The sequence below is a fragment of the Eulemur rufifrons genome, chromosome 8, assembly GCF_041146395.1.
Source record: "Eulemur rufifrons isolate Redbay chromosome 8, OSU_ERuf_1, whole genome shotgun sequence".
Classification (NCBI taxonomy): domain Eukaryota; kingdom Metazoa; phylum Chordata; class Mammalia; order Primates; family Lemuridae; genus Eulemur; species Eulemur rufifrons.
In genome coordinates this window covers 31,299,131-31,322,806 of record NC_090990.1, presented here as the reverse complement: position 1 = coordinate 31,322,806, position 23,676 = coordinate 31,299,131, and the positions used below count along the sequence as shown (strand labels likewise).

Below are 23,676 nucleotides of genomic sequence, written 5' to 3'. Positions count from 1 at the left end.
TAAACAGGTGCAAATTAATTCAGCAGGAGAAGGTTGAAACATCAAATGCCAAGAGCAAATGAAGAGCTGGGGTGGTGGGCCGGAGGAAGGCAGAGGGGAGTTTAAGGCTGGTATTCAGAGAAATATTCGTGAGTGGGCAGATTTCCCAGAGGTTGTTTTGATGACAAGAACATCCAGGATCGTAAGGCAGATTCTAGGACAGAGGAAGCTGGAGTACATGTGTTTCAGAGGTGCACGTGAGATAATGAACCCCAGGCATTAGGTCTGGTGAAAATTTCTCAATGAGGGAGAGTAGGGTGTACCTAATACAGAGAAAAATCAGGCATGGCTTATGATGGGAGAAAGGAATCCATTGGTGGGAGGACTTGGGGTCAGGTGAACAAGTTGAAAGGTCTAAGGGTTGATGCTGTCTGTGACCCAAATACAAAAGATAGAAAACAACCTGGCTATCCTATGCCAATGAGATCCTGTGTTACCTGACTGGCATTGCACAGTCTAGCTTTTCAGCCTTCCTCTGTATGTGTCATGCCCATGTCTATCGGGGTAACCAACTGTTCCTGTTGATGCAGAGGGAGGAGAAGCAGCTTGAGGCATCCTTAGATGCACTGCTGAGTCAAGTGGCTGATCTGAAGAACTCACTGGGGAGTTTCATTTACAAGTTGGAGAACGAGTATGACAGGCTGACTTGGTAAGGGTTGCCAGGGCAAGCTGGGGAAGTTTCCATGGGTGGGGGGAGGGGGCAGGCCTTTTGATGGATAGATCATTTCCAATGATGTAACCATTTATCAGTTTGCAGACATCTTTAGATTTGGAAAGAGCTGGGTTTCACAACATTTAACAAGTGGGTTCCATGGCAAGGAAGTAGAGAAATGCTCGGTGTCTCAACCCAGTTTCTTTCTAGCTTTTAATTCTTGCCTTGTGACTTCTCTGGTGAGGAGGTCCTCCCTCAGTGGGTCCTCCCACTGCAGCTCTATTCATGCTGGATCTCTTGCCACGTATGTGGCTGAATCTTTTAAATCCAACCTACTCTGGAAGTGTGGATCATATTTCCAGGCTGGAAAGATGACTTTTACCCATTTTCTAAATTTTTAGTGGTAATAGTGTAGCCATGGTTCACTCCTATTTTGCCACTATTCCTCACCCTCATTCAAACAATGAGCTGCCTTTTTTCTACATCAGTGTCAGAAACTGAAAGTGTAGTGTGCCCCTCTTTCCTAACCCCATCATCCCTATTAGCCAATCTGGTTCCCACCTAGGCTAGTCATAGGACTATGAGACTTTTTGGGGTGAGTCTGGGTGTTCCTAGTCTGAAAGACCCCTTAGAGACTACTTTACTGGAAACTGCTCCAGGGAAGAGGTAGAACGTTCTGACACCTTCTTACCACCACCAGGCCCTCTGTCCTGGACAGCTTTGCCCTGCTCTCTGGACAGTTGAACACTCTGAACAAGGTCTTGAAGCATGAAAAGACACCACTGTTCCGTAACCAGGTCATCATCCCTCTGGTGTTGTCCCCAGACCGAGATGAAGATCTCATGGTAAGAGGAGGAAAAGGGTACAACTTGGGAAAGTAAGTTATTAGATGAGAGCCTAGAGCACAGTTGTTGATTAGTTATTCTAGAAGTTCTGAATGTGGAGTAATGTGTGGCAATAAGAAGCAAAGGCTGCATTTTTGAGGTTTTTTATCCTTCTGGAGGTAGGGGAGCACTCCCAAATAGTGCTGTAATAACCTGAGGCCTGTGTCACCAAGGCAGAGATGTTTCTCCTCCAATATCTACCTCAAGCCAAAAAGTGTCCTTTTGTGACTGTCTATTCCAGTCTTTGATTAAAATGTGGCAGAGAGAGGTAGTTTGATTTGCCCCTAGGTCTGACAGAGATAGCAGTATGAGAAGACAGAAGTGACAGATGGGAATGAAGGGGGCGGTGTCCTAGGAAGTTAGATATTGCATCTCAGGTTGTGTTTTCCCTGAAAACGCACTGTTTGCCTGTGGAAGGAACTATGTATCGGGCCAGATTGAATCTTCTTGATTGCACAGTAGCATCAATAAAATCTGTGTTACAGCGGCAGACTGAAGGCCGAGTGCCCGTTTTCAGCCATGAGGTAGTCCCTGACCATCTGAGAACCAAGCCTGACCCTGAGGTTGAAGAGCAGGAGAAGCAACTGACGACAGATGCTGCCCGCATTGGTGCTGATGTGGCTCAGGTTGGACTGTGTAACTGCCCTGCTGCCCTTGTCCCCGTCCCATCGTGAGAAGCTAGGCGTTACCATTCCTGTCTAGTAGAGATGCACAGTTTGTTATATATAAGTTGCCTCTGGAAGAGCACAAGGAAGAAACTTCTCCATATTATTTCCTACTTACTCTAATCTCTACACAAATTTGCATGTGTTACAGAAGCAGATCCAGAGCTTGAACAAAATGTGCTCAAATCTTCTGGAGAAAATCAGCAAAGAAGAGCGAGAATCAGAGAGTGGAGGTATGGAGGGACTGGTGGCAAAGTGGAGAGGGAGAGGTGTATAAGAGCACTAGAATAGGAATGGTGGCTTTGGTAGTAGTAAAGTTAGGACACAAGAATGAGCTGCTTAGGAAGGGGTTTGCATCCATTCTGTTAGCCTTTTGTACTTAAGGCCAGCGCTGGAGCCAGTGAAGGAAATGGACAAAGGGAGAATGGAGAATTCTAAGATAGGCTTGGAGGTCCCCTGGCTCTTTGGGCTGCAGGGGAGTCTAGATGCTGAAGTCAGGACTCCAAACCTTGGCATTCACGCTGGTCTTCCAGCTGCTAGGTTCAGTCCCAGGCCAGAGGCATACTTCAGGGTCCCCACTTGCTTTTTCTTCAGGTCTTCGGCCGAACAAGCAGACCTTTAACCCTGCAGACACCAATGCCTTGGTGGCAGCTGTTGCCTTTGGGAAGGGGCTGTCTAATTGGAGACCTTCAGGCAGCAGTGGTCCTGGCCAGCCAGGAGCTGGGACAATCCTTGCAGGAGCTTCAGGATTACAGCAGGTGCAGATGGCAGGAGCTCCAAGCCAGCAGCAGCCAATGCTCAGTGGGGTGCAGATGGCTCAAGCAGGTCAACCAGGTAAGGTAGCAAGAGTTGAAATGTAGTTGATTTTGAGCAGGAGAGCGGGGACCCCAGCATCCCCAGGCCTGGAGATTTTCTCCTTTGTACCATGACCCAGAAGACAATATTCAGAAGGAAAAAATCTCATCTGACACTCTGCAACAGGCACCAGAGAGTGAGGAAGAAATTTGAGTAACAGAAACTGCTCTCCTCTCCCGTCCCCATCTCACACCTCTCTTGCAACTATCCTTCTGTCTCATTTACTCTGGATATTAGGTGTGTTGTCACTGTCTCTTCTTAGGTAGCGAAATCAACGGTCAGACTTTAATCAAGACCATTTGGTAGGTGCATCAGGTATTGACAAGCAGGCAGGTTTCCCAGTCTTACATTTATTCTTTTCTCTGTATCCTGTCTTTCTTGCTCTTGGCTTCCTGCCTTCTCTCCTGCTCACTTTTAATAATTATGAGAATAATAGATGTAAGCAGCTAGAAGAGGTATTTCTTCCAAGCTGCCTAGGAAAAGGGACAGTTAAAACAAGAGAGAACATGGTAGTCTTTTACCTGTGACATTAAATGGGGGTCTAAAGGTTTAGCTGTCTTTTCCAAGAGTGGATGAGCAGGAGACTGCTGGGGTGTGTTCTGACTCATCCCACTATTCTCCCATATCACTCCTTTCCTCCTAGACACCTTCAGGGACAGAGCTGGGTGAAGAACTACACCTCTGATCTCTGCCAACCAGGGTCAGATGCCACACAGAGGTTCTGAGATGACAAAGGAAATGGCAGAAGGGAACCTGAGGATACTACATTTCTGATTTTTCATGAAAGTCTTACCTTGCTTCAGATGTCTTTCTTCATGTTCCTTTTAGGGAAAATGCCAAGTGGAATAAAAACCAACATCAAGTCGGCTTCAATGCATCCCTACCAGCGGTGAGTGTAGCCGGCAACCTCCGCTCCCAGGTGCTCTTTGCAGAGTTGAGCAGTGAAATTACCTTTTGCTCAAGGCCCACCTAGATGGGTACAATAAAAAGAACACGGGCTTTTGGCAATAGACAAATCCCAGCTCTACCACTGACTAGCTGTGTGACTTTGAGCAAGTGACCTAATTTTTCTAAGCCTGTTTTCTCATTTGTAAATGGTAATAATACCTACCTCATAGGGTTGTTGTGAGGATTAAAATGAGAAAATGAATGTAAAGCACTTAGCACAGTATATGAAATAATGGGTATTCAATAAATGATAGTTTCTACAGCCACTTCTCCCTACCACCCTCCACAATTCTTGAGCCAGAACTTACCGTGATCTGATACTGCTTCATGTCAATGGTGAGCTGATGTACACAAGATCAAATAAGCCTGTGCTTATTTTCTGCTGCCAGAAACTGTAGCAGCCTCTACATCCTTACGCTGTCTCTGCAGGCCCTCGTGCCCAAGTTCCTTCATGGCTATCTCTCTTAAGCTGCAGGTGAAGAGGCTTCTGGGCTGGGCCAAACTGTCCACCTACAGCTCTGGTGAAGTTCAGGCCTGCTCTACTCCTCATCCTCCAAGAAATCAATTCAGCTCTTACTTGGGAAATGGGCACAAAGTCCTCTATCCTTTACCCCACCCTGTACACATGAAGGATGATGTCAAAGGGCGGGTAGATGGGTGATTTCTCAGGAAGCAGCTGTGCCAGGTAGGACGGTATAAAAGAGTTTTTCCTTACCATGTGAAAAAGCCCCTTCCCCTGGATTCATTTTTTTTATTTTGGAGGGAGAGGGGAATTGTACTTCACATTGTCATGGGGGTTTAGTTGTCCTCATAATAGTGGCTAGTTCCTGGACTCTAACCAGGAAGACTTTTCTCCATTCCACTAAGCCTGTGGCTCAAACAGGAGCTGGATTAATGGTGGGAGGGGGCAGCCTCCAGTAGCATTGCCTGCTTTTATAAAGTTGAATAACAGTGAGTTTGGACATCCAGCCTAAGATGCCTTTCTTAGCACTCCTTTGTGGGTAGGGGCAGGGGTTGAGTCAGCAGAAGTGGACCAAAGGATTCCTCTGAATAAAGTTATTTAAGTTGATGTTCACTGGCTCAGGGGCGTCTGACAGCAGTTCATGAGAGCACTACGTAGGGATCAGAGACAATTTGAAGTTTGCTGCAAGGCGATTCTAATTTGTTCTCCATTAAAAGTTTTCTTACCTTTAATTAGCTTTGGTCTAAAAATCCTAAGACTTCCTTCTTGCTCATACCTTCCAGCTGCCTTTTTTCTGTTCTGTCACACACTGGTACTTTGGCATTTATTTAGTGCCAAACAGAATTCCGCCAGGCTGTGGCAGCAAAGGACTGGAAAAGTGGTCCCAGATGTCACATCTGTTCCTGTTCCATCAAGACAAGGAATGGTATCCACAGGCTCACTGACCACAATGCACAGCAGCAGGGGAGTCCTGTCGTCAGCTCTGGGGCAATGCCAGACCTTTCGTCCACTCAAATGGTCCATGTTATCAGGGATTCTTTATCTTCTCACCTCTTGCCTTCCCACTGGAAATGTCAGAGCCAACTGGCATGCTGGAAAGAGTTCAAGCTGTGCTTCTCTAAAACCCCTGGATTATCTTTTGGTGACTGTTGTCCTTTATTCCACCAAAAGATTCCCTCCTATTGAATGCACCAACCCCGAGTTTCTTTGTTGTCCCAGGCTAATACGACTTAATTCCCAGCACTATTGAAATGGATTCCTTGTCCTCCAGGAGTGAGAATGTCCTCCTGCCCCAACAGGAACATAGGATGTCACCTATCTTGCGCCCTTAAGCAAACATTACTTAAGCAAATACTCTGGAGTTGGTCTCACCTCTATATTTGTCACTCTGGAGGTGCATGCTCTCATTTCCATTCCCCCCCCCAAAATTCTCTGGGGTACACAAGTCTCTGTAGGATCTCCCACTTTGGGATCCATACTGCCCAGAAAACACCTCAATGGAGAATATGCGTCTCTCACCCCTAACGCTTATTCCCTCAGGAGGGAAATATATATGGCATTTCCTTGGAAGAGGACATGATCTGCTTGCTCAGATTAAGGATTTGCAGAGGTGACTCTCTCGGCCTCCTTTGGTAATATTCCTCTGTTTCTGATTGCCCTGTTTTGCTTGGAGGTTGTGCCATCTACTCTTGGGGTCTCTGGAGAAAAAGATTAGGCCATCGTCTCCCAGGTTTGTGTCTAGGATGGAGAAAGAAGCAGCAGCTGTGAAACCTCAAGGGCTTGCTGTAGCACAGAATTCGTCCCACTGAAAGTGTGAGCTTATTGAGTCAATGTCAGCAGGAAGCCCATTGCCTAGGCCCTCTCCCTCTCCAGCTCTGCTTGAGTCTGAGATTTGGTCACTGCTGAACCCCGCCTTTTGCTCATTTCCCAGGCATCCCGTTCTCTTCCCCTTCTGGTGATTTGCCGCCCTGCAAAGCTGGCTCGCCTCACTGAACCCTGTACTTTTTTTGGGAAACAGCCAAGATAGATTGTAGCCAAGTGCTGCCTCCATTTCCATAATGGGTCCCAGCAATCAGGCTGAGCTGGAAGGGCTGTGATTGCCCATCTTCTGTCCTGCTGCTGAAGGCAAGAAGCTGAATTCTGCAGGAATGCCCCAGTGCAAGGCTGGTCCCTTTTCCCACCCCCTTCTCACCTCCCCCAGGCAGCTGGAAACAACCTCTCCCTTTGTCTGAGTTTCTTGTACAGAATAATCCTCCTTATGGACAATGTATTCTCTGTGCCCTGTGGACACAGGAGCCGTGTGAGCTGATCCCAGCACCAGGCAGGACGGAGGCTGAATCCTTCCAAACGCCTACCCTGGGTCAGTTTCTGATTACTGTCCAGATGAACTACCAAGGGGTATACATTTTCTTCCATCTGCCTTTTCTATCTGCTCCAGAATTGGCGGGGCGGAGGGGTGGGCGGGGCACTAGGAAATAGCCTATTGAAGTTTAGCACTGGGCCAGGAGTAGGAACAGGGGCTATAGTCCCTTATCTGTTTAGTCCTGGGGGTTCACAGCACCTACCTAGGGAGGCTTGACATGGCTTTTTCCTGAAAACCTGAATGCACAGGGGCTAACACTTGGAAAGGGCTTCCACCCTGCAAACAGTGTTTTCTGTTTCAACCCATCTCACAGACCATGGTGCCTTATCACTTCAACATGTGTTTTGTCGCACAGGACAAATTCCCTCTCTTTAACTTCTATCTCTTGTTTCTGAGCTCCCATGTGTCGCTGAGGGAGCTCCTGGGTTCCTATTGGTCTCTCCGTGAGTCACATGCTCTCAGGCTGTCAGCAACCATTTGGACATGGCAGCTTCCCCGAGTGCATCATGGACAAGGCACCTGAAATCCCTGGGCCTCAATGTCCTGACCTGGGGAATTCCAGTGATCTTTTCTAGCCCTAAAGTCTCTGGCAATGATTTTCAAGCCCATTTTTCCCCAGGCATTGTGTTTATTTGTTTTCCTCAGTGCACACCTGTGTTACATAAATAGACCAAGTTTTTCCTGCATCAGCCCCCAAATCCCTCAAATTCCTACAAACTGTTCTTACAGTTCTCCCTATCACCTACAATTTAACATACCAACATCCGTTTAGACCATTACCCCAAAACTGTTTTCTAGCTTTCACATCATTCTCTAGTGAAGACTCACCAAAGAGGTGGTAAGTTACCACAAGTTGCAAGTTCTGACATGTATGTCAAAAGTCACCTCTCACTCTCGGACATCTCTCTCTACCCTGGGCAAGATATATGTTCCAGAGAGCCTCTTCTCACTTTTTCAATATGCCGAAAACCTTTCCTACTGAATCAAATGTCAAGTGTCCTGAGCTGCTCCCCTTCCTATGTTCTCTTTGCCATTCCACTGGCTTCCCTTGCCCTTACCCCAGTTTCCCTAGTTTGTGCTCATTTTGAATTTTCATCTTTTGTTGTCCATCCTTGTAGCCGTGCAGACCGTCCTTGTTCTTTTTGCTAATTTCTCTGGGATATATCCATTTCCCTGGCCTTGCCTTGTGCCATTTTAACTGTCTCTTCCATGTTAAAAATCCCTCTTGACCTTACATCCCTTCTCACTGCCTCACTCACAGCCACACTCCTGAAATAAAGAGCCTATAATCACTGTCTCTTCTTCCACCTCCCATTCACTTTTCAGCCCCTGTGGTTGGGCTTCCACTTCTACCATTCCTCTGAAACTATCATAGATTATTGTTGACCCAATGGCTAAATCCAGAGTTTTTTCAATCCTTATGTTACTTAAGCTCTGCAGAATTTGACAATACTGACCACCTCCTTTAAGTCTGTTTCTCCCCCCTTGGCTTCTATGGCACACACTCTCTTTTGTTCATCTACTCTGGCCATTCTTTCTCGGGAGCTTTTGGATTTCTATACGCCTGCCTGCTTCTTGAATGTTGTTATTCTCTAGGACTGTCCTTAACCCTTTTTTCTTTTTATTCCACCTGCTTTCTCTGTGATTACCGCTTTTTTTTTTTTCTTTTTTTTTGAGACACAGTCTTGCTCTATCACCCTGGCTAGAGTGCAGTGGCGTCATCATAGCTCACTGCAACCTCAAACTGCCGGGCTCAAGCAATCCTCTTGCCTCAGTCTCCTGAGTAGCTGAGGCTACAAGCATGTGCTGCCATGCCCGGCTAAATTTTTCTATTTTTAGTAGAGACGGGGTCTTGTTCTTGCTCAGGCTGGTCTCAAACTCCTGATCTCAAGAAATCTTCTCTCCTCAGCCTTCCAGAGTGCTAGGATTACAGGCGTGAGCCACTGTGCCTGTCTGATTACCACTTTTATGTGCATAACTCAAACAAGTTTTATTTTCAGCCCAGACCTCTTTGCTGAGCTGCAGATTCCTATTGGGCATCTTTACCTGTATGGTCCACAGGTACCTGAATACCCAAATCCAATTATCCTTCCCTCCATACCTATTTCTCTTCTAATTTCTCTTCTAACCTGGGCATGGCCTAAGCCAGGAATATGGAAGCCATCCTAACCTATTCCCCCTCTACGTCCCTAGCCCCCTTATACCCAATCAGATACCAAATCCTGTCAGTTCTGTCTCCCCAGTGTTTATCTATCCTGCCCTACAGTTTAGGATCTGGGCCTCTCTTACTAAAAGTATTGTTCAGACTCCCTATCTCCAGTCCTGCCCACTCTAACTTGTCTTCCAAAAGGCTTGCAGATAGCGCTTTCTAAACTGCAGATCTCATCAATTATTACCTTGATTAAAATCTTTTTCATAGTTCACTCCCCATGTTTCTCAAACTGAGGTCCATGTACCTGGTGGTTGGTAGGGACAGGGTGCCAGGCATACTGAAAGTCAAGATAAAATCATCCTGGAATGTTCATTTTACTTGTAGGTAAGTAATTTAAAACAGAGAATGGAAATTTAGCATACATGCATTATTAAGAGAAAACAGACTTCAAAAATTTTCTACTAGTCTGAAGAACTTCAGACTAAGCCACTAGATTCCTTGAGGATGTTTATTTACTCTTTTTTTTGTTTGTTTGTTTGTTTGTTTGGGCCATTACATCTACTTCATTGGAAAAATTTGAACATAGCTTCAATTTTCTGGAAAGGCAAGTAAGATTCTGTGTGATCTAGCCCCCTGCTTGCTTCTCCTAACTAATCTATATTATCTTGCCACCCACTCAGTTCCCAAGCCATGCAAATTGCTTGCAGTTTCCTGAACCTAGCAGGCTCTTTCAAACCTCCATTCCTTTATTTCCACTGTTCTCTCTGCATGGAACACTTTGCCCTATCATTCTGATGAATACTCCATTATTTTTCAAAATTCAGCTCACAAATCACCCCCTGTGAAGCTTTCCAACAACCCAGTCTGTCCACAAATCAACGCCATTCCCACCAGGTAAGATTAGTTACCTCCTCTTTTATGCACCACACTTGTACGTGGTACAAACTTATTGTAGCTCCTGCTGCACTTTCTTGTCCCCCAAGTTCAAACATCCTGAGTTTGAATTCTCACTCAAACTTTTGAGTTCTCATTCTTCCCCCTGAGAACTGTGTGATCAAGAAGATGTGTGTGTCTGGCATACTACAGATTCTATAAATGGTAGTGGTACTATTATTATTACTATTATGATTTATTTGACTTTGGAAAGGTAGTATAAAATAACATTTTGGTTAAAAGAGCAGGTTGTACTGCTAATCTGCCCAGGTTCAAATCCTAACCGTGCCACTTACTAGCTGTGTGGCCTTGGGCAAGTAGTTCACCTCTCTGTGTCTTCCTTTCCTTACTCCTAGGCATGATAATAGTCACTGTTTCATAAGTTGCCGTGAGGTGTAAATAGGAATACATACAAAGTGCTTAACAGTAGTAGAAACTCTGTACATATTAGCTATCCCTAGTGCAGTATCTAGAAATCTGCTTGGGAATTGTTGCTTGAATAAATGATTGACCAATCCCTCTAAGATGTCATAACCTCTCCCTCCCTCTGCAGCTCCCCTGTGCTATGGCTTAGAATCTCAGCCTCAGGTGAGACTTTTTGTGTACATTTCATCCCCTGCGGTATTTCCTTAGCAACCAGTGCAGAGTAGGCACTGGGACATTTTTACATTGGAATGCCTGACATGATAAATCAAACCTGACTCTAGTTTTGTGAATCTTATTTCTTCCACTTAGTTCTTGCCTGTATTCATTCATTAAGCCCCAGTTTGGTCTTAACTGGTATCATTTTGACTTGAGACCAAATGATAAGCTCCCTTACCTGAAATATTCTTCTTCATCCGCTCTAAACTGTATCTCTTCCCTGTCCAAACCAGCTAAAGACTCAGTTCTGCAGTCTTCCTACATTCTTTCCCTAAAGGGGGCCCTTCACTACTCATAGCTTTCTCTGTGTGCAGTCGTGATGAGTTCTCGCCTCATTTGTCTGTGCTTGCTAGGTCTGGGCTCAGGTCTTCATCGGTGGCTGTGTAATTCACTGGGTATCAAAACCAGAGCTGTTGGATCCCCTACTTGCCTCTCTGCCCTTTGCATTCAGCCCCTGTCTTGCAGACCTTGTTTTGTCATAGCATACTCCACTGTTCTTGCCACTCTGCTATGAGTGCTCCCAGCTGTAGCCATCAGGAGGCACTTGAGGATCAGGTGCTGCCTCACATCTCTGTGGCTTGCAAATGCTCTGCCCTCCTCAGAATGTCTGTCCTCCCTTTTTCCTGCTCCAACCCCCTTATTCACCTGGTGAACAATTCATCCTTTCAGTTCAAATGTCACCCACTCCTGTAAAGTCTTTGCCACTTCCTCTCCTGTACACTTGACCATTTTTAAACTGTACCTCTCTTGTACCCTCTACAGACCTCCATTATAGCATCCATAATTCTATTGAAGTTTATTTATGTACAAGTTCAAATGCTGGAGTGGACACTTATCCATTTTGTGAGCTTAGACAAGTTACTTCACTTCCAAGAATCTCAGTTTCCACCTCTATAAAATGGGATTATAGTACCAACTTCAAAGGGTACCTTCAACTGATCCTATTTAAAATTAAGTTTAGACCTTTAAGTAGCTCTTACTTTAAAGTCCAAGATTCTTAGCAGGGCATACAAGGCCCTTTAGGCAGATAGTCAGCACTTGAATGGTCACTATTGTTCTCTTCTTCTACTCGCTTCTGAGCAATCTCCCGATGGTGTATTAGACTGGTTTCATTACAACACATTGCAATTAAGCTAGTTTAACCAAAATAAAAAAAAAGGGACCCAGTTGTATTTGGGTTATATGGATGGCTTTAGATGGGCTTAGGGGCTCAAATGTTGTCTGGACTCTGTCTCTGCATTTCTCCACTCTACACTATTATAACTCATCTCAAGGAAGAACTTTGGTTTTTCTTGGATTACATGCCTCAGGAGCTTGGACTGGAGGGGGGAGTTGGAGAGAACACCAGGATTAATGAGCCAATGGAGTTGGGGAGGAATTCCTTAAAGGAAACAAATACAACCAAAACTACAGCTACCACAGTCCACTTTGTGTGGTTTCATCTCTATACAAGAATCCTCAGATTTTTTTCTCCAGCCCAGTCCTTTCTCCTGAACATGCAGTATTATGTTGCAGATTGCCTGCCAAATGGGCCATCTCACCTCAAACTCATGGTGTCCCAAACTGCATTCATTTTCTCCATCCTGCTCCACCTGAGTTATCCAGGTAGATAACCTGCTCTCAGTTCTGGGTCCTCTCTCTGCCATAGCCTTTCTTCTTCCTTCTCACTGCCATTTGTCTAGGTCAGCCCTTCATTGTGTCACACCTGTGCCTCTGAGCTGGCTCCCAGCTGGTCTCCCTTCCTTCCTCTGCTTTTCCCTTGATAATGTACATTACTGTTGCCAAGTTTGTCTTTTTAAAGCACAGTGGGAAACATATTAACCCCATACTCAAAAATCTTCAGGTCTGAGAGACTTGGGAGGCTGACGCAGAAAAATCATTTGAGGCCAAGAGTTTGAGACCAACCTGGGCGACATAGCAAGACCCCATCTCTAGAAAAAAGAAAAGAAAAGAAAAAAAATCTTAGCCATGTGTGGTGGCATGTGCCTTAGTCCCAGCTACTTGGGAGGCTGAGGCAGGAGGATCCCTTGAGCCCAGGAGTTCAAGGCTGCAGTGAGCTATGATTGTGCCATCACACTGTAGCCTGGGTGACAGAGTGAAACCCTGTCTCAAGAAAGCAAACAAAAATCTTCAGGGACGTCCCAATACAAACTATACTCATTTTTTTAAATCCAAAAAACTTCTTGATTTAGGGCCAGCCTACTTTTCAACCGTCTATCATGTGAAGGACTTTCATTCACCATATCCTCAGCCAAACCGAATCCCTTGCAGTTCCCTAGGTCTGTCCTGTGCTTTCCTGTGTCCATTCATTTGCCATACCTTTTCGTCAGCCTGAACACCTATATTGTTTCTACCTTACTTGGTATGTGACCTGAGCAAACCCTTCAACCTCTCCAATTCCATTTTTTTCATCGTTAAAAGGTGATAGTACTTACCTTACAGGATTGAACCATAAGAGTGAGTATATAGAGAGCAGTTGGCCCTGTGCTTGCCAAAGAAAGTGCTGAATAGAATAGCAAACTTCTCTGTTTCCCTTTTGGCCCTTCTCACATGTCTTCCAGATCTCGCTCTCTTTCCTCCATCCTGATTACCTGGTTTACCCACTAACAAAAAGCCTCCCCTTTTCTCCAGAGTTCTTTCCACAGATTCTCTCATACCCTTCTCTCTCTCCCCCTTCCTGAGTTTCTTTTGTTCAGCTCAGTGAACAGTGAACGATACCCACAGTGTGTAGGCACTGGCTACCCACTGATGGATCAGATCTTAGCCCTGAACCTTCAGGAGTCCAGGCAAACCCTCGAATTCCAAATGATATGATGAGTGTTTGCATGCAGTCTCTCCCTTCTGACAGCCAGATGTCTTTCCAGCCCCAGTTCCTTCAGTCAAGGTCCTAGCCTGCTTGAGAAGAGGACACTGCCTTGCTGGCTGAGGCCCAGGGACAGGCAGAATGATTAACTGGCAAACCCTTTGCCCTCATCTTTGCTCTCCTGTCCTCACGGGCTCAACCCTCCCCTCAGCTCCTCTGTGTGGGTACTGTATAGGAAGTGCCCTTTGACCTTTACAGGATGGGGAAGAGAGAAGCTTGACACAGTCGCCAGAAGGCTGCTTCTGTCTCCACCTGCCACTCCTGTTGCCCCTCTCCCTAGATCCTCAGTTCCTGTTGTCATAGCTGATTCCCCCGTGTCTCCCATCGCCTGTTTCTTCTCACTCACACATAAACATGCAGGCATACCTTTTTCCACTTTTTCTTCACTGCCATTCATGCTTCTCTGATCCCACTTCCATTCAATTTTTGTGCCAAAACACATACAGCTTCAGACAATCACAGAAATAGAGTTCATACAGATAGTGGTTTTCAGGCCAAACTTTTATTTCTCCTCCTGCCTCAGCCTCCCAAGTAGCTGGAACTACAGGCGCATGCTACCACACCTGGCTAATTTTTCTATTTTTTGTGGAGACGGGAGTCTCACTATGCTGCTCAGGCTGGTCTCAAACTCCTGACCTTAAGTGATCCTCCTGTCTCGGCCTCCTATTACAGACATGAGCCACTGTGCCGGGCCAGGCTGAACCTTTAGAGAAACTACATCAATGGTTCATCTCCTTGAGAAAAAGGATGGATAAGGAAGGGCCCCTTGGAGAGCAGTGAGTGAGGAGTGAGTCAGCAGGGTGGGACCCAGGAGAAGTCATCACCTCGCTTCCCATGAGTCAGGGAGGCTCCATGAAGGAGGTTTTAGCTGTTGGACTGGGTATTCTTTCCCCACTACACCTGGCCTTCTTCCTTATCAAGTTTGGGAGTTCCTTGACCCCTTCAGTTTTTCCAGTTGATCCGCCCACCCCTGGTTAGTTTCCTTTCTACTTAGCCTTCACTGAACCTTCTCATCTGCAAGGCCTTCCACCTGGCTTCCCTGCAAATCCCAAACGGTCCCATTTCTGTTCCCCTGCCTCCCAGTCACTTAGCTCTGCTGGAGAACATCTCACAGCCTTCTCCACTGTGCACTCATGGTCTCCCAGCCAGTGGGGCCTTCAGCTCTGCTCACCAAGCCTTCCCAGCACTCTGCCTTCAGCTGCCCTAGACTGTGCCACTTCTCTAAAACTCCTTATCCTACTTCCCCCCTCATGCTCAGCAAATACCTCACTTTCTGATTAAAGGAAAAAATAGACTCCTTTAGATGAAGACTCCCACATTTCAGTGTGGGAGGTGTTCTCCTTAGCCAGAGCCTAATCTCTCCCTGTGGATGCTGGATCCCATTGTCTCCTTCCACGCAGCACATATACGTGCTCCAGCCACTTCCCATTAAAAACCACCATTGGAATCAATCTGGAGGTAAGAGCCAGGCAGTAAGTTCCCAGGTGATTCTGGTGTGCAGCCAGGGCTGAAAAATATAAACAGAATCAAATCCAAACTTCTTACCATGGCATACAAGGCTCTTCATAAACTGACTCCTGCCTACCTACCTTTCCCGCCCTTTCCATAAGCCCTCTGAGCTGGAGCCATACCAGACTACTTAGAGTTCCCCAAACCTGCCACATCCCTTGCTTCTGTGCCTTCACATACACACGTCCCTCTGCAGGAATGCCTTTCTCTACCTTCTGGAAAGTGTCCTTTAATGCTCAACTTAGGTGTTACTTCTTTTTTCTTTTCTTTTGTGGAGATAGAGTCTTGCTCTTTTGCCCGGGCTAGAGTGCCGTAGGATGATCCTAGCTCACAGCAACCTCAAGCTCCTGGGCTCAAGCAATCCTCCTGCCTCAGCCTCCCGAGTTGCTGGGACTACAGGCATGCGCCACCATGCCTGGCTAATTTTTTCTGTATATTTTTAGTTGTCCAGATAATTTCTTTCTATTTTTCAGTAGAGACAGGGTCTCGCTCTTGCTCAGATTGGTCTCGAACTCCTGACCTCGAGCGATCCTTCCGCCTCGGCCAGGATTACAGGCATGAGTGACCGCGACTGGCCTGGGTGTTACTTCTGTGAATCCTTCCAGAACTAACCCACACCCTGGTCTAGTACCCCCCACCTGAGTGCTTTCATAACCTTCTGGGTTTATCTCTATGGGAATACTCGCCACATGCTACTATAATTGTTAATTTATATGTCTGTCTTCTCCATTACACTATTTTGCAGGAACCCTAGGGCCATGGAGATACCATATGGTAGAACTTGGGGCTAGGTGGTCTATATCAGATATTTGAGGATGCTTTCTCCCAGGACCTGGACAAGAACTGAATGAAGTATCTTTGAGCATGTTCATTCATGTAGTCGGTCAACATTTATTGAGGGCTTGCCATAGTCATATACCAACATAGTCCAGGTGAATAAATGCATAGTTGAAATTCCCTATCACTACTGTGTTTAGCTTCTGGGACAGTTTCATCATCTGTAATCTTCTGCTTTATTCATCTTGAGTGGACTCTCATCTTGGACACTTAATCCGAAACTTCTCAATAGTGCTCTCAAAACAGGGCTTTGCACACAGTGTTTAGAAATATTGCTAAATGAATGCTCATGAATCTACATATAAGTATGTCCCTTACTGATTTATTATTGGGCTGCTTCCCCACCCTGTCTATTAAATGTTGAGACAGAAACAGTGCTGAGCACTTTACATGGGTCATCTCTTTCAATCTAAACAATGATAATCCTATGAGATAGGTACTATTATTATGGAGGTTCAGCCACTTACATAAGGTCACACGGGTACAAATTGGTACATTTAAACTCAGGACTTTGGAGTCATGTGTGACCCCCAAGGTCACTAGCATATACCTGGAATACATTAGGATTTCAATAAATATTTACTGACTCAACGAAACTGTTCCCATGGAAGTAGAAAGGCTTTTGAATTCTTTTTTTTTTTTTTTTTGAGACAGAGTCTCACTCTGTTGCCTGGGCTAGAGTGCTGTGGCGTCAGCCTAGCTCACAGCAACCTCAAGCTCCTGGTCTCAAGCAATTCTCCTGCCTCAGCCTCCCAAGTAGCTGGGACAACAGGCATGCGCCACCATGCCCGGCTAATTTTTTCTGTGTATTTTTAGTTGTTCAGCTAATTTCTTTCTATTTTTTTAGTAGAGGCGGGGTCTCACTTTTGCTCAGGCCGGTCACAAACTCCTGAGCTCAAAGAATCCTCCCACCTCGGCTTCCCAGAGTGCTAGGATTACAGGCGTGAGCCACCATGCCTGCCTGGCTTTTGAATTCTTAACGTCCTCCCCACTTGACTCTGGATTCCTTGACCTCTCTTCCTTTCTCACAATGTCCCCTGCATGCTAACATTCACTCAACAAACATTATGGGGGTCAACTGAGTGCCAGACAATGGGCCAAATGCTAGAGATACAGAGATGGAGCTAGGCATGATGGCATGACCCTGTAATCCCAGCTACTCCTCCAGGTGGGAGGATCGCTTGAGCCCAGGAGTTTGAGTATAGCCTGGGCAACACTGGGAGACTCTGTCTCTAAAAAATAAAAATAAAATAATTAGAGATAGAGATGACTAAAACTTGGCCTCTACTGAGAGGAGCTTATAGTTAGGGGATGCGGATGAGCAGATTATTACATTGCAGTACAATTGTGGGAGCAAGAGGAAGGAGTGACTTACTGCCTGGGAGATCTCACCGCACCTTGCACTGAGCCAGGAGGCAGGGCTTGGGGGTTGGGGAGTATGAAAGACCTGACATCTCTGGGGAATAAAGGACAGGTAGAATGAGAGGACCAGGTAGGGACTATATCAGGTAGGGCCTTAGTTTACACTGTTAAGAAGTTTTGAGTTTTTTGAATAGTCAATTCTGCCATTTTCTTTCAAGGGCAGGTGCTAAAGGGCTGGGTCATATCTGTACTTTGGCTCAGACCTCTTACCTGAGCTCTAGGACTGAACTTCCACATAGCTACATCCCACCATTTAAGCACATAATATTTCTCCCACCCACCACTTCTGAATTCCCTAATTCTGTCCACATTCACACCATCCTACAAGCAGGTGTGGATCACTGTATGCAAACCACTGTTCCAGGAGCTGCTGGAGATATAGATTTCATTTCACTAAAACCTAGTCTTTGCCCCCACTAGTTCAGTCTAGATGGTGAGTATGTGGAGGTGGGGGCCTGGGAGTGTAGAATAGACAACTAATATACAGAGAGCTAGTCTTGCTGTCTGGAGGAAATCTCTATATTTGTATACCTTCTTCGATCCCATCAGTTCCCAAACCTTGTTAGGTCAGGCTGTTGTTTCTCACCTGGTCTCCCTCCAGCACCCTCCTTACACTGGCTGCCAGAGTGAAGTGATTCAGCTAGACTGTAAACCCCATGGGTACAGGGACAGTGTCACCAGAGCTTAACACAGTCTTACACACTGTAGATGGTCAATAAATGTTTGATGGATGAATAATACAAGTCTGATTATAGCCTCCTCAAAAATCTTCAGTTTCTCTTCTGCTTCTAGAATAAAAATCAAATGGCCCCATTTGGGCTCCAAGACCTACTACATTCAGCCACAGTCAGATTCATTTTCTTTTTTGCCATTCACCACCCTGAAGGCCAGTTAAACTAGTGATTCACTAGTCTTGCCCCAGGTTACTTGTATTCTCCCGCCTCCGTTCCCCGCAGTCCTCTCAGTGGATCCTAACGCTAGGGCTCGTCCAAGTTTATAGGCTCGTGGAGAAGGCTTACCTGGTCAGCTGCTCGCTCCCGCTAAGACCTCCCGCCACCCCAAGTCGGCCCGTAGCACACCTAGTCTGCCTCCCGCCCGCCCCTCTGGGCTCACTCTGCGGGAGAAGGAGCTCTTTGAAGGAAAGATTGAGCCCTGGAACTCCCTCGAGCCGTAAGCTGGGCCAGCGGCAAACAGATGGGTGGTCCTGTTGGTGGGCCAGTCGCCCGCGGGCCGAGAGTGGGCGGACCCGGGCTGCCATCGGGAGGAGGCAGCGCGCTCCCGCGCCGGGCCTGGCCGCAACCAGCGGCCGGGGCGGGCAGAGAGCGGGAGGGAAGGGGTGGGGAGTCCGGGCTGCTGAGCTTCCTGCCGGGACCACGGCCCGCCCCTGCCCCCGCCCCGCGACCGGTCCTGTGCTGGCCGGCCTCCTGCCCCGGGCGGCCGCCCAATCAGCGGGCGCCCCCCGTCCGGCCCGCCCCTCCCCCTTTGGTGACAGAAAGTCAGCCCAGCAGATGAGGAAGTGGCAGGCAGACAGGCTGTCCCTGGAGACTTCTCTCTGGCCCTTCTCCCACGAGCCTTCCTCGTAGCCCGCCTGGCCACCCGCTGGTGAGTCTGGACCTTCCCCGGGCTCTCCACGTGCCCAGCCTTTGCCAGCCCTGCCCTGCCCTGCCCTGCCCTGCCCGGGCTGTGGGCGAGGCTGTTACTGGGGCGAGTGGGTGGGAGGTCCCAGCTCCCTGGGGCCGGGCCTCGCCTGCACCCTCCCTCCCCCGACACCCGCGTCCCTGGTCTCATTTGCTTACACCCAGGCCTTCCCTCACCACCTCCTGCTCTTGCTTCTCATCCTCTCCCTCTCCCTCTGCCCTCTTTCTCCCCCTTCTCCTCCCCCTTCCTTTGCCCGGCTCCTTTTCCCTTCCATCCATCTTAAAGGAAGGAAGGAAGGAAGGAAGGAAGGAAAGAAGGAATAGGCTGAGTTCTCCTACGGGGACACACCCAGATTTTCCTCCCGCTTGGGGAGAGGTCCTTCCCAGAAGCCTTGAGTCCCTCCTGACCTCCAGGGTGTGTGTATGTGGGGGCGGGGAGGGGGGTGAACTGGGGCTTGGTGATTGAGAGCAATAAGCTGGCAAACTCAATGTGTGTTAGAGCATATGCCTAAGCCTAGGCCCTGCCCCAGAATGGGCACCCCACAATGTCTGCATGTGAGGGAAGAGGTGATCATTGGCCTCGGCGAAAAGAGAGCTGTGCCAGACCGAGGGCAGGTGCGTGTCTGCTCCCAGGGGCTCACACGTGTGTGAGTGGACCTGTGTGTGCGCCTTCCAGCGGGTGTGGGCATGGGCGGGGAGCAGATGCGTCTGCACCTGATGCCCAGCCTGTGAGGGCACTGTGTGAGGGCGGGGTGAGGGCTGGAAGCCACGCGAGTCACACAGTCCATGGAAGCCAGTTTGGCTGGTGTGTCAGAGGCAGGAGGCTGTATGTGTGCTAGCCCTCCCGTGTGCTGGCTTTGTTGTCGGAGGCATTGGGGTGGGGAGCTGAGATGAAGGGGGCCTGTGCGGATGGCAGGGCTGGGGCCTGACCACGGTGGGTCTGAAGAAGTGGGGAGTGACATGGAGGTGTGGGGCAGCACCTGTGAGGGGCGTGCGCAGGGCGCACTGCAGTCCCTGGCGGATGTGTCAGAAGGTGTGCTTCTTCACTTAGCACCTATGCAGGTGGGTCTCTGGATGGAGGCAACCAGGAGCACCTGCTGCCCTGGCTGGGAGAATACCTTGTCCCCCTGGGACTGACTCAGAGTCCCAGACTCTCCTGCGTCTGGGGAGAGGCTTTTGTGTCCCTGTGAGCCTTCCCCCGACATTCTTTCAGGCTCTGAGGGGGATGGGACCTAGCCCATTAGGACCCCTCCCTGAGGGAGGGGAAGATTCCTGAGACCTCCCCCACTCCCCCACCTCCTCACATGCCACTGGCTTCCCTGCCCCTCCCTGGAAGAGAAAGGTGATTGTACCCATTCTGAAGTAGGGCAAACTGAGAATGTATGGCTGGCTCAGGAGAGGATGCTGGGTGTGGATTTTCAGCAGTTCTTTGGGCCAAGGCTAGGGCTGGAGTCTGGGGGAGGTTTCTGACTCGGAACCTTGGACCTTAGCTCATCTGCCTGGTCCAGGGTGGGTGGGTGCTGAGTCTGGGGCTTTACTTGGCTTTCCCAATCCTGGTGGGTCCTGCTCCCCGCTCCAGGCACTGACCTGTGGCCTGGATCCACCCTCCATCCCATGTGCAGTTCCGCTGGGGTGGGTGGAGGGCGGGGCTACTGCCAGATCTAGTCAGACAGGTGGAGCTGCCAGGGCAGGAGTCTCAAAGAGCCAGGCTCCAGGAGAGGAAGGGCTCCGCGGGAGGAGAGAGGACAGCACCGAGAGGAGAGGCTGGAGGTGAGAGCCCTGGACCGGCAGAGGAGAAACCCAGGGATATGGGTGTCCCAGTAGGGGAGACGAGGAATCCCAGGCCCATAAGGTTCCAGAAGGGATAGAAGGGACCAGGGAGGTGAGAGTTCTGCCAGGGGAGAGGAGGGACCCTGGGGAGATGAGAGTTCCTGGAAGGGACTGGAGAGAAGAGAGAACAAGAGAGGAGCTGTTGAAGGGGAGCATCCCTGGAGAGAAGAAAGACACAGAGTCGGGGAGGTGAGAGACTTGGGCAAGGAAGGGAGGGGAAGTTCATTCTAAAGATGTTGGTGAGGAGTTAAGACTCTCTGGAAAGAAACCAGGGATTGAGAGTTCTTCTGTGGAGGAGAGGGGAGGGGAGGCCAGGAAGTAAAACCCTCTGGAGAGGGCAGAGAGTGAGGAGAGGAAGGTGAGGAGGGGAAGGTGTGGAGAGGAAGGGTGGAACAGCCCTTCCTGGTAGGCAGGATGTGTAGGGAGCCGATGTCCTCATCAAACTGCCTCCTCCTCCCCTAGACACCAGCAATTGCTTCCTCTCACTGTTCTTCTGTCCTTTCTGCAATGACTCCGGAGTTGTCTGGTTCTGTGTCTTGTCTCTGGGATGGGGCTGCGCAGTATGCTCTGTCTGACATCTACCTTCCGTACCTCCCCAGAGTCCTTAGCCAGGATGGAGGCCGTGGTGAACGTGTACCAGGAGATGATGAAGCATGCAGGTATGGTGCCATCCACCAGCCCTTTCCTCTCTTCTTCCCTGGGATCCCTGGATCTAGGGCTGTCTCCTAATGGAGAGACCTTGTGAACCCCTTGACCCTTTTATGACCTGACCTTATGTCTGTAGAGCTGGTGAAGACCTTTGGCAACCCGTGGCCCTTTCTGACTCCTTTGACCTTTCTTCACAGATCCCCGGATCCAGGGCTACCCTCTGATGGGATCCCCCCTGCTAATGACCTCCATCCTCCTGACCTACGTGTACTTCGTTCTCTCTCTTGGGCCTCGCATCATGGCTAATCGGAAGCCCTTCCAGCTCCGTGGCTTCATGATTGTCTACAACTTCTCACTCGTGGCATTCTCCCTCTACATTGTCTATGAGGTGGGCCCCTGAGATGCCTGGGCTTTAATTCCTGCCGGCAGCATAAGGGGCAGGCTGTAGGGCCAGAGCATGGCATCTCTCCTTTCCAGAGAGACTCAGATCCATGTCTGCAGCTAGCAAAGGGGAGGGAAGTGCTGAGAGGGGAGAACTCTGGTGGTCTAATCCACACCCTTTCTTAGTTCCTGATGTCTGGCTGGCTGAGTACCTATACCTGGCGCTGTGACCCTGTGGACTATTCCAATAGCCCTGAGGCACTTAGGGTAAGTAGGGGCTGGGGCTACATCAGAGCAGCCTGGGGGATAGGAGCAGTTTGGGTTTGACCTGTACCCATGGCCCAGTTTAGGGAGGCTCTTAGGGTAGCCTGTGGGATCCTAAGGCTGCCCTGAATTCTTGCAGATGGTTCGAGTGGCCTGGCTCTTCCTCTTCTCCAAGTTCATTGAGCTGATGGACACAGTGAGTAGTTTATGAGATGTGAGAACCTGGGGAGAGAAAGAAGGGTAGAGGCCCTGGGTCTGAACCCCCTTCCCCCACTCTTCTCTCAGGTGATCTTTATTCTCCGGAAGAAGGAGGGGCAGGTGACCTTCCTACATGTCTTCCATCACTCGGTGCTTCCCTGGAGCTGGTGGTGGGGGATAAAGATTGCCCCAGGTGAGTTGTGTGGGCCACTGGGGAAGAAGGCATGCACTGGGGACCAGAAGCTTGACTCTGCTGACCCTGTTTTATTGTCTACTCACAGGAGGAATGGGCTCTTTCCATGCCATGATAAACTCCTCTGTGCATGTTGTCATGTACCTCTACTATGGGTTATCTGCCCTCGGCCCTGTGGCTCAGCCCTACCTGTGGTGGAAAAAGCACATGACAGCCATCCAACTGGTGAGGGGCTTGGGCCTGGCCTATAACCATCCCCCCAACATACCTAGTCCGGATCCTCTCTTTCTCCAACCTGTCTCACCTTTGATCCCTTCCCTCCCCACTCAATGTTTACCTCTTTCCCTATTCCCTCTTCCCCTGTAGTCTTCTCACTGTCCCCTCTGACCCTTGCCTTTCTGTCCTAGATCCAGTTTGTGCTGGTCTCACTGCACATCTCCCAGTACTACTTCATGCCTAGCTGTAACTACCAGTACCCAGTCATTATCCACCTCATCTGGATGTATGGTACCATCTTCTTCGTGCTCTTCTCCAATTTCTGGTATCAGTCTTACACCAAAGGCAAGCGGCTGCCTCGTGTACTTCAGCAAAACGGAGCTCCAGGTATTGCCAAGGTCAAGGCCAACTGAGAAACATGGCCTGGATAGGCGCCCACCTAAGTGCCTCAGGACTGCACCTTGGGCAGCATCTGTCAGTGCCCTCCCTGCCTACACCTGTGACCAGGGCTTGCGTGGTCAGGACTGAGCAGGGGACTGGCCCTCCCCTCCCCACAATGGTCTACAGGGACCACCGCTTCCGTTCGTTCCTCACCCACTTCCCCCGGCCAGCTCCAGGGATGTGGCCTCATTGCCCTCTGCCACTCCAGAGCTGGGGGCTAAAAGGGCTGGACACTTACTTCCCCCTCTCTGCCTTAAACTTGGGAGAGGAGCACTCAGGGCTGGCCCCCACCAGGTCTTGTGGCCTTTTTCCTCACACTGAAGAGGTCAGCAATAATCTGTCACTGTGGACCCAGTTTCTCTCCTCCACCCCACACTGAAGCAGTAGCTTCTGGGCCAAAGGTCAGGGTGGGTGGGGGCCTGGGAATACAGCCTGTGGAGGCTGCTTACTCACTTGTGTCTTAATTAAAAGTGACAGAAGAAACCACTGAGGTCATGTGTGTACATGTGTGAGTAGAAGAGGTAGGGTACTCAGCTTGCGTAGCCCTGTCTACAAATAGTAGTGATGGTCAAGGCTCCCAGAGGACATTTCTAGCTCTCTGATCCCAGTAGAGAGGCGCCCCTGGGACACAGGTCATACAAG

At 48.8% G+C, this 23,676-nt stretch overlaps 1 protein-coding gene across 1 annotated transcript; it reads left to right on the top strand.

Annotated features, from left to right (window-relative positions):
* The first annotated feature begins 422 nt into the window (after positions 1–422).
* Positions 423–23,518, top strand: LOC138390271 (uncharacterized). The gene is given in 16 exon segments (XM_069479164.1): positions 423–688; positions 1,392–1,536; positions 2,061–2,201; positions 2,392–2,473; positions 2,835–3,074; positions 3,924–3,984; positions 18,227–18,761; positions 18,763–18,828; positions 19,382–19,478; positions 21,293–21,352; positions 21,539–21,729; positions 21,909–21,989; positions 22,126–22,182; positions 22,272–22,377; positions 22,466–22,602; positions 22,785–23,518. Coding segments are annotated over 16 exon segments (2,391 nt in total). The 5' UTR covers positions 423–518; the 3' UTR covers positions 23,007–23,518.
* The last annotated feature ends 158 nt before the right edge of the window (positions 23,519–23,676 follow it).